At 36.5% G+C, this 9,765-nt stretch overlaps 1 protein-coding gene across 3 annotated transcripts; it reads right to left on the bottom strand.

The window, feature by feature from the left end:
• Window positions 1-383: 383 nt before the first annotated feature.
• On the bottom strand, window positions 384-8,274 carry LOC103339124 (crossover junction endonuclease MUS81-like). 3 transcript variants are annotated; one of them, XM_008242404.3, is made up of 12 exons: window positions 8,092-8,268; window positions 7,918-7,996; window positions 7,701-7,787; window positions 7,462-7,587; window positions 6,708-6,942; window positions 5,618-5,766; window positions 4,810-4,867; window positions 3,473-3,631; window positions 2,449-2,528; window positions 1,922-2,159; window positions 1,376-1,462; window positions 384-611 (listed from the first exon to the last, which is right to left on the bottom strand). In XM_008242404.3, exons 1-12 carry the CDS (start codon window positions 8,147-8,149, stop codon window positions 507-509), a joined length of 1,461 nt encoding a protein of 486 aa, XP_008240626.2. In that variant the 5' UTR covers window positions 8,150-8,268; the 3' UTR covers window positions 384-506. The 3 variants fall into 3 exon arrangements, with proteins under 3 accessions (XP_008240626.2, XP_016651679.2, XP_088899639.1); XM_016796193.2 differs by having other exon boundaries at window positions 7,701-7,797; window positions 8,092-8,144; XM_089043513.1 differs by lacking the exons at window positions 4,810-4,867; window positions 5,618-5,766 and having other exon boundaries at window positions 8,092-8,274.
• Window positions 8,275-9,765: the final 1,491 nt, after the last annotated feature.

Below are 9,765 nucleotides of genomic sequence, written 5' to 3'. Positions count from 1 at the left end.
CATACTTCATTTTTTTAGTTCTTACAATGATAATAGATAATGATTTTCTCCATATTTCATTTAACTTGGGTTTTTTTTAATATTTATTTATATGTACGTGAGCCCGTGGGCGGGCTTTTATAGGCGGGCCAGGCCAGGCTTTCATGGGTTCAAACGGGCCGGGCCGGGCTTTAGACACCCAAGCTCAAGCCCAGCCCACTCAACAACAAGCTGGGCTTTTTTTCAATGGCCCGGGCAAGCCCCATCGGCCCATGGGCTCGCGAGCCTAATGATGACTCCTACTTACCGTTCCAAATTGTAATTTTGGATGGCGAATTAATTCAATTCACAAATAATTCAGGAGCTCATGACAAAGACAAAGATGAAATGACATTCAGCAGTACTGTACAGATCAGAAAGCTACTTTCATAACAGTAACTGTGCTATCTTATTTACAGTGCAAGATTTGCAGATTACAAGAGCAATAATCCAACAATGTACTTCACAATGGGAGAGAGAAGCAACAATCAATTGCCCCAAACCAAGTGAAAAATATTTTTACTAGCACCCGCATTGACAACATTGTTGCTCTGTGTTCTAAGCATCTCCTGTTGTGCAGCCACGTCACCCTCCTATTTAAATAAAATTATTAAATTTGAACGAGTACAACGAAGGGGCCAAAAAAAGGTGCAGTTCATTTAACCACCCAGCATACAGCAGAAATGAATTAAACAAATATAAAGGAAATGATAGAAGAAGATTAAATTATGAAATAAATAGATCAATGAAATTAGGTAAACTCTTTAAGAAAAGAAGAAGAATAGAAACCACTATTGAAGTCATATGACATTTATGACTTCAATAGAAAAGCTAAAGGATGATCTTCACCAAACTAGTCTACCAATTATAATTTCAAACACTAGACAAAACATAATGGACTGTATAAGTTTCAATGTGATTTCAAAATTCTCCAAACAAATCATTTTATCTTTAACCACTTTCAAGAGAACATCTTCTTTAGGATCATCAATGTAAGGATTTCCTTTATTAAATGATATGCAACACAACTCAACAAGATTGAACAATAAAAACATGCAATTCTATTTGCATCCCCACTTCATCACTCCATAAATTTCATAATTCCCATTTTGTCCTTTTCCACCCTGTACCTCCTTCCCCTATGGCCATGATACCGCCAGTGCTGATTTGATTATTTTTAAGTTATTAAAAGATTGAAAATTAATGAAGGTGAAATGGAAAACTTTTCGGAAATGTTTCATGTAGGGAGATGTGATGCACAGAAAAAGCGTTGCAAATAAGATCACCCTATGTGGCACACTTTGGTGAAACAGATGGTAACTATCACATTTTAAATTCCAAAGGAGTGAGGACTTACAAGTAGAGAGTAGGCACGGGCAAGAGATAAAAGCGTCGGGTACAAATCCAGAACCGCTAAGGCAACTTCCTCAGTTACCTGGGGGACCTGCATTCAAAATTCAAGATGTACGTCTTGCTCATCACTGCATCACTACAAATATCCTACTTCTAGACCAAGCGAGAACCAAACTGTGTCATAAATGTTGATTCGAACAGCTATGGAGTAATTTACCCAGTTCTTCATCAAAGGGCATACATGATATTTTTAATGGAGTGTTTATGCTAAAAAAAGGTACAACCAGAAGGGTGCGGTACACCACGGACAAGAACGCATCCAGAAGAATCCAAGACAGGAGAATTTTTTACATAACTTGATAAAAATGTCTCTTACTTTGATTTTTTTCTACATATAAATCTAAAAAGGAAATAATGTAGGAACGCAGAGTTTAATGTTATCCATTGTTTTTATACATGAATGAATCCATAGTCTGTTATATTAAGGGATCAGAGCCAACATCTGTCAAATAAGGGAATGATATTCTTTTCTGTCAGAAACAGTAAATACCTGCATGAGCTGAATGGCAAATACATCGCTGACTGTCATTTTATCCAGTTCTTCACACCTTTTGATAAATTCATCGAAAGAGGGGCAAATCCCGGTATGTCTATGTTGTTCCCCAGAATACTCTGATTTGTAGTATTGAGTTATTGCTTGAGTAAGATAAACATACTTCTTCAGTGTATCAGCCAAGCCAATGGTTCTCTGAACATCAAATCCCTCCAAAATTTCAGTTGTGAAACAGCTGCACAAGATAAGAATTATAACTGTTGAAGCGAAATACTAATAGTTACCTTTTGCAATCATTAGGACATCTATAGAAGGATTATTATATGATCCTAAGTGCAGCTTATGATTAAAAAACAAAAAACAATTATATCTTTCGTAAATATTTAGTTTTTCATAACAAGATACCTTTTAACCAAAGCCAGAGGTTTACTTTCCTAGTTTAAACATGATGACTCACACTGAATGAATATCTATAGTCATGCAGTAGGAAACAGAGCAATTAAGAATATTACAGGAATGCTTACGCTGTTTTAATGCTTTCTGCAGCTTCAGAACAATTTGGATCGCCTTCCAGAAGATATATCAGTTTCTTAAGTCCACACCTCTAACATATGCAATTGAAAGACCAAACATATCAGAATAACGTAAAAATAATATAATTTCACAGTAAATCCAACATCCATGAAAGTTGAACCATTAAATGCATGTAAAACACACACTAGAAGTAAACGAATTTCTCTAGTAAACATTGTCGCCAAAAGAGCCCAACATAAGTAGACAAAAGAAAATAAATAATAAACAAAGACAAACCAATCATTGTTTTAGTCATGAGTCATGACTAATCAGTTTTAGTCATTCACAACACCTGAATGTAGTGCATCATAGTATCCTTGCCCAAGCATAAAGTCAGGATGATATTCTATCTTCATTCAAGTACTGTTGTCCACATGCAGACAAAATCTGGTGTCATCAACATGCATACATGTTTTCTCCACACATACTTTTGATTAATCTACTTTCAATAAGCAAACAAATGTTTACCTTCAATGCCTACCAGTCGGTCTATAGACTGGGAAAATAAGAGCTTTGACAGTCATCAAGAATGCCAGAAGTGCATCTGGCCAAAAACAAACAGGCACCAAGGTATTTGCCTAGGTACATGTATACACTATACAGGATATATATTGTTACCTTTCAAGTTCATCATCCTTGACATGAGCATAGAAAAATGTTACAAATCCTCAATAGGAATATGTATTCAGTCTTTCTTCTAAAAGCAAATTCTGTTTTCAGATTCTGATATTCTCCTTTTCATTTTCTAACTAACGTTGGTTATTTAACATTTTCCAACTAAGATGCAGTAAATGCAAAAAGATATTAAAAGGTGAAGGTAAAGTGCAAGAAACCCAAGTTGTGCAGTACTAAGCATGTGAAAAAACAGCTTAGTTATGCTGCAACATCTGTAAAACAATATGCATGCAATATATAATAGCAACTTCACACATCAAATAAAGACAAAACCTTGAGTCTTTTCATTAAGAGCAGTACCATAAGCCTCAGTTTCTGATCCCTGTAACGGTTGTCTCTGATTGAACAACGTAAATCATCAACTTTCTTCCTCTCAACAATAAAATCAAGTACATATTCGCTCTCAAGATGTTTATGACGAGCTATCCAGATTCCATCTCCAACTGGTAACCTCCTAACCTGTAGAAGAGTCTTTGTTAACTCCAACAAGTGGAAAGAAGATTTGTAACAATAACAAAGACAAGAAAGTTTAGTAAGCCACAATTGTTTACATTGTGAAACAACAACTGGAAAATTCACTGTTCTCAAAAATCTCAAAAATCATCTTAAGATGCCATGTGGATTAACAATCAACAATTTGAGATTTGAAGTAAAAAACACACATGAGGAACACTAAAACAAACCAAAATATTTTTAACAAGAAGAATGAAGGTTCCGGAGCCAAATACTTGCAAGTTCTCAAAGTTATAACTGAAAACTAGCCAATTTGAGTTTGGGTCTTAGCAATGGAATTATTTACAAAAAGGTAAAAACAAGTAGAATGGATTAGATGTATGACTTTGCCATCATAAGTAGCAAGAGACCAATGTTAAAGTCAGTGGAAAATGTGGAGTTTAATTATAGGACTCAAAGCAAGTGGAGAGATTTTGCAAATCCCAGGAAAGAATAGGGTCGCTGAGGAGACATGCGGCCTTCTTAAACTACTAAGATGTTCCAGTGAGTTGAAAGTGAAACTGACTAGCTGAAGCCCTACTTATCCAAGTATGAATGCAACTCAGTTGAGTCCTTCATACAGGGGAAACCAAAATCCCATGGTAGGTTTTTTGCTTTATAGAGGACAGGGAAAAGGCCAAAATAAGCCCCGGTTGCAATGTCTTAGGTTCTCATAACTGCGTACTCTAAATTCACGGTAATGTTTTTATGTAACACAGCATTGATGTGGGAACAAACCAAAAAGGTAACGAGCAAAACAAAGATGAATGCACAAAAATAACACACTTGCAATAATATTACTGACAATTCCACATGTAATACTTTTCAGAAAAAGGCCATTATCTTAGCTTCACAGAATTCACTGTGCCATTACATAAAAAACTAGCTCATAACTGAAGAGGGATAGATGAAAAGATTCCTCATTGTATTTAAAAGTTTCAGCTGACTCAATCATGAAGTAGCAAAATATGTCAACGCTATACAAACACACAAAAAGTAACAAAAAGCAAAACCAAAAGTTGGCATGTTTTGCAAAACCAATACAAAGTAAAACATATAAAAAAGATACTCGACGGTACAAATTCTAATTAATGTTCAAATAAAGTATTAGAAGAACTAGCGCATGAACGACTTCGAGAACTGACCTCTATTTTGATTTTGAATTGAGTACGAACATTCTCAATTATTCTCCCAGGTCGTGATCTAAACACAATATATACAAAATTAATCACAGTTTTATGAACACTAGCAAACCAATGGACAAAGAATAGGAGTAGACACTAGTATTGAACATAGTACAAATGCAAGTATCCAACATGAAGAGTACATACAAGGGAGACCAGTTACAACACGACATAGAAATGATGACATGACAAATCTAAAAAATTCAGGAAATGGACACAGTGAAAGGTGCTCTCACTCACAACTGCCCCTCTCTCTTCTCTCTCACTGATCTCCCTCCCTTCGAGCAATTGAGGTGGTGGGACTAGGTTTGAGGAAGGTCGCAGGGGAGAGGGTGGGAAGAGGGCTGAGGGATGATCAGAGGAGATGATTGGGGAAGAATTTTGTTTTAATTCTGTTCAGCTTTCATCTTCTCTTACCATTTGCTCGTGTTTCTTTTGTTTTCATAAAATGCCCACAGAAAAAGCCCAAACGAGTTATTTGGTTTATTCCTCATCTGTGTTTTATGTTTCATGTTTCCCCTGTAGAGCCTATGTAGGGAAGTGTAAATACATAGAACAAAGGCAACCAAGGTTTCTCCCAGTCTTCGATTCTTCTCTTTTTATTTGTAAATTCTTTAAATTAATTTGATAAGTATTGCTCTGTCTTTCATTTCAAAATAATTATCACTTAACCACAAAACTCTTTGATGTCAAGAAAGAAAACCAAGTATATTTCACTAGCTTCAACATGAAAAGAAATATGGAAGAAGAAAAATCATAAGTGACTGACCCCCGAGTGGCAAATTGCTCTCGATCATCCAAAATCAAGATCACTTCATATGCATCTTCAAATCTCTCCCCAAAGCTTAGAGGTGGCAAGGAAGAGACATTCGAACTTGCTTTGAACCCATCTGATATAGACTTTGGCACATGATGACTCTAAGAAAATCAACAAGTCAATGAGCAACATATAACAGTATACTCAGCTGTGTTCAACACTACTGGAAAAGGTGACTTTCAAATGTAATAAAGAAGTGCTAAGAGGTTCCTACTTCAGTGTTGCAGATCTACAACTAAAATTAGTATGTGACTAAGTATGATTTTTAGTAAAACTCTGTATGAAACTATTTTGACACTTTCAATTTGACATGATATTTTCAGATAGATAACATTTTAAAAGAAGGCATCAAACTTAGCAACAAGGATCCAAAGGATCTAAGCCCCATATACGATTCATGGTTCTGCGGGCCTTTTGATAATCATAAATATTAACAGAGCTTTTGAGATTCTCCCTCACCCATAGGTAGATTTTGGAAGAAGCACTGAGGAAGCCTCAACTGAAATTTCACAACCAAAAAAAAAAAAAATGTACGCAGTCAAATAAAATAAAACTTTTTTCTGGGTTTACAATTGGAAAACAAGATCTGGATTCTACTCCACTTAAAATACTGAGCAGACAATTTTTGTGCATAAGAAAAGCCACACACAAAAAAACAACTTCGTCTGTTCAAAAATTCCCAGGAATCATTTCCAAACTAACTTCATTCATCTCAAAATAAATTTAACACATTTCTTATCGACATTTTAGCAAATAAATCTATTTAACGACTCCCCTTTGAGCTTCAAAGGATGGGAAGAAATAGGGGGAAAGTAAGTGGGTCCACATCCCATGACATGACAGGATATTATGGACAAAGAAAGCCCAAATCAGAGGGAAGGTCTAAACTGAACTGAGCAACCAAGACCAAATGCTTTAATTAAAAGTTTAATCTTGGAAAGGAGGGTGTTCAGCAATTATAATAAATCAATGAAGATTGAAACTGAATATTATTCCCAGTCCACAAGTCAAGATAAAATTAAAAAGCTAGTTAGACATCTACCTTCTCAATGTACAGCTGTGGAATATCAAATGATTTCTTCTTCCTACTCACAGCAGTGGATAACAATATCATTTCTGTGGATGAGTCAGGATGAGCAAGCTCCTGATGTGAAATATTGTCCACATCCAGAACAGAAAGCACTTTGGCATTAGCAGTTTTTTCAATGGGGTTTTCCATACCGGACCTCATGAGACATTCACGTGCAGCTTCCTGACCTTCTTGACTAAGCATGTACCTGCAGTTTCTAGATACATTACCATATGCTAATAGCAAAAATGCAATCAAACCGCAACTTGAAAACTTCCAGGTCTACGTTTATAAGAACTGCTCGCCATAATACATCATCATTTGCTTAAGCCTGTAATCAACTCAAATGTCAATTACCTAAAAATAAAATATTAGCCCATTGCCGGTTGACAAGACATGCTTCTATTAAATGGAAAAGAATTAAGTATTGCAACAACGATTCTAATAAATTTCACATGATAGTTATCTGTAAATCATCATTCATGTGAAGCAGATCCTTCCTACTATATACTTTTGGTTGTGAATGATTTTGTAAGTAATTCATTTTTCATAAAGACAATGTAGTTTATTTTTCCTTGTTCTGCGTAAATTTGTGACGGTCATAAGGTGAGAGCTCTTGCCATTCAAATTTACAAGTACAGAGGCAGGAAAACAATATAAGATAAATATAAAATTCCTAGACAGCATAACAAAACAAGAGAAAGAAATGTAGAAACAAAATAAATACTTTGCTGGGCAACTTGATTTGATAACCAGCCCCTTGGTTACCAATGTCTTCATGCAGGACCATCCACTATACCACTCCCTTGCAGAACTCCCAAAGCGTCCAGCTTTTCCCTTTCCCTTATCTGGCCTAAAAGAGCAGAGAAACCCAGTCTCAAAACATCACATACATTCAAATTAAACCCAAATAAACAAAAATAAAATATAATATAATTACAGAACTAATATCATAAATTAATATACATAATTGGCACACGAGAAAGCCCACTTGCTTCAGCTGCATCGATAAGCTCCTGTTTAAGCATAAATTCATTCCCATTTCCAATTCCCCTGATGATAACTTAACATCAGAAAAATCCAATTTCATCAACAACAAAAAAAAAAGTGACAATAGAAACTCAACCACAGCTGTGTGAGAGTGCACTGCATTGCATATTAGCTAAAGAAAATTCCAGTTTACCTGTAAAGTGTAATCAACAATGCATATGCTACAGAATTCTTCTGAGGAACATAGCGTCTGCTTCCTTTGGTTCTCTTATCTAAAACAAAATGCAAATTGGACAACAAAACTAATGAATTTGACATGGAGATCATATGAACAGAGAATGTAAAGTCAACGAAGAATGAAACGCACAGTCTTTAGACAAGTCCTCTGGTTCAGAGCCTGAACCGGTCTCGGAAAACCCTTGCATAAGGCGCGAAAATCAACTTCACCACGTCGCTTGGAACGCCTTCGGAAAATAATGTGTTGAGGGATGAAGAAGGTGAGAAAGTTGGGAGGAAGCCTTAACGGGCCAGCGGAATTAAGTAGGCGTTTTCGGCCCAATGTATGTAGGAATGAGGGGAAATTTTTTTTACACCATACCCAATTTCTGTCTCTAGACACCCTTTTTCATTTTCATTTTTCTTTCAATAATGCCATGTCGTTATGCCTCCTATATATGAAACTCATGTTGTATATGTGAGTATGTAAACTATTTGGTGGATCGTAGTTCTAGTGAGAAAGGTTAATATTCTTTTTTCTTCTGTCAAATGAGAAAGGTTAATATTCTTCAAGTTAGTGATGTAGTTAGGATAAAAACACAATTGAATTTGAGTTATAACTTTTCATTTTTTTGTAAGTTTATTGAGGCCCAAAAAATCCAAGGCTTGACCCAAATATATTTCCGGCCCAGTACAACACCAAGCGGAAAATCCTTATTTAAGTAACATGCCGCTACAAACTTAAGTGAGTCTAAGCCACGCAAATTCCCGGACTTGCTCAGTGGGTTGTGGTATGAATAGTTCGAATATTCACGAGGCCCATTGATGGGCCAAGAAGTAGAAGTTTTGGGCTACTTGAGCACCAAAACTCGAGCTCATTACTTGTACCCAAACATATGGGTAAGTCTGAGAGAGAAGGAATGGCCCAATAGGTTAGGAAAATATCCAATTGCTTGCAAACACTTGGAGAAATCCCACATCAGCCAAAATATTCAAGCACCTTGATCAAATAGGTGTTTCCAGTGATCGAGCAAACTCACAAACTCTGGAAACAAAATACCAATAACCCACCCAACATCGTGGAAAATATTCAGCATATCTGTCAAAACCATCAAAACCAAGCAAACCCATGTGCTGATCACCTTTTTTGACTAGCACCCTTACCCATTCTTTCCTCTTTAGGCTTTGGTAAGAAAACAATAAACAAAAGTTGGTGGCTCCTCACCCACATACAGAAGTCCAGCTGCCTGAGGATCTTGAAACTCCAAAAAGCTTCATGCCTACATGCTCAGGCTAGGGAAGTTTCACCAAATAAGATGGAATGAAAGAAAGTAAAGGGGAGAGGGTGGCTTGAAAAAATTAAGGTTTTCAGTGCCTATAAAAGGAGCCACTTTCTACCCAGTAAAGACAACTCACCTTGGTTGCTGCAAGCCTCCCAGCAACCATGAGAATTCATCGAAGGCAAGCATCCCCTCTGGAAGCCTTCAACTTCATGCATTGTTCTTCCTTCTTCCTTCTTCCTCATTTTTCTCTTTCAAAACCCACATCCAGAGAGAGCAAGTATCATCTCTCATCTGTGGAACCCTTTGATTTCAAGCCTTGTTCTTCCATTGCTTCCCATTTTCTCTTCTGTCAAATCACCCAGGAGCTTGATGAAGCTTTCATCAAGCTGCTGGAAATATTTTGAAGCCACCCATGCTTCCATATTCTTCCTCTCTTTCCATAAACACACATCCAGAGAGCAATCATCATCTCTCATCCTTGAAACCCCTGCATTTTCGAGCCATATTCCTTAATCTCCTCACATCTTCTCTTCTGGAAATCG

Source organism: Prunus mume, linkage group LG8 (assembly GCF_029339155.1).
Source record: "Prunus mume cultivar Tortuosa linkage group LG8, ASM2933915v1, whole genome shotgun sequence".
Lineage (NCBI taxonomy): Eukaryota > Viridiplantae > Streptophyta > Magnoliopsida > Rosales > Rosaceae > Prunus > Prunus mume.
Note: the sequence above shows the minus strand (reverse complement) of the source record. Positions and strands in the feature narration are given on the sequence as shown.

Coding starts and splice junctions, on each gene's coding strand:
- LOC103339124 (XM_008242404.3), bottom strand. CDS start 8,149: ATGCAAGGGTTTTCCGAGACCGGTTCAGGCTCTGAACCAGAGGACTTG. Junction 7,997..8,091: donor AGAGGACTTGTCTAAAGACT/GTGCGTTTCATT, acceptor ATTTTGTTTTAG/ATAAGAGAACCAAAGGAAGC. Junction 5,767..6,707: donor CACAGCTGTACATTGAGAAG/GTAGATGTCTAA, acceptor TGATTTTCTTAG/AGTCATCATGTGCCAAAGTC.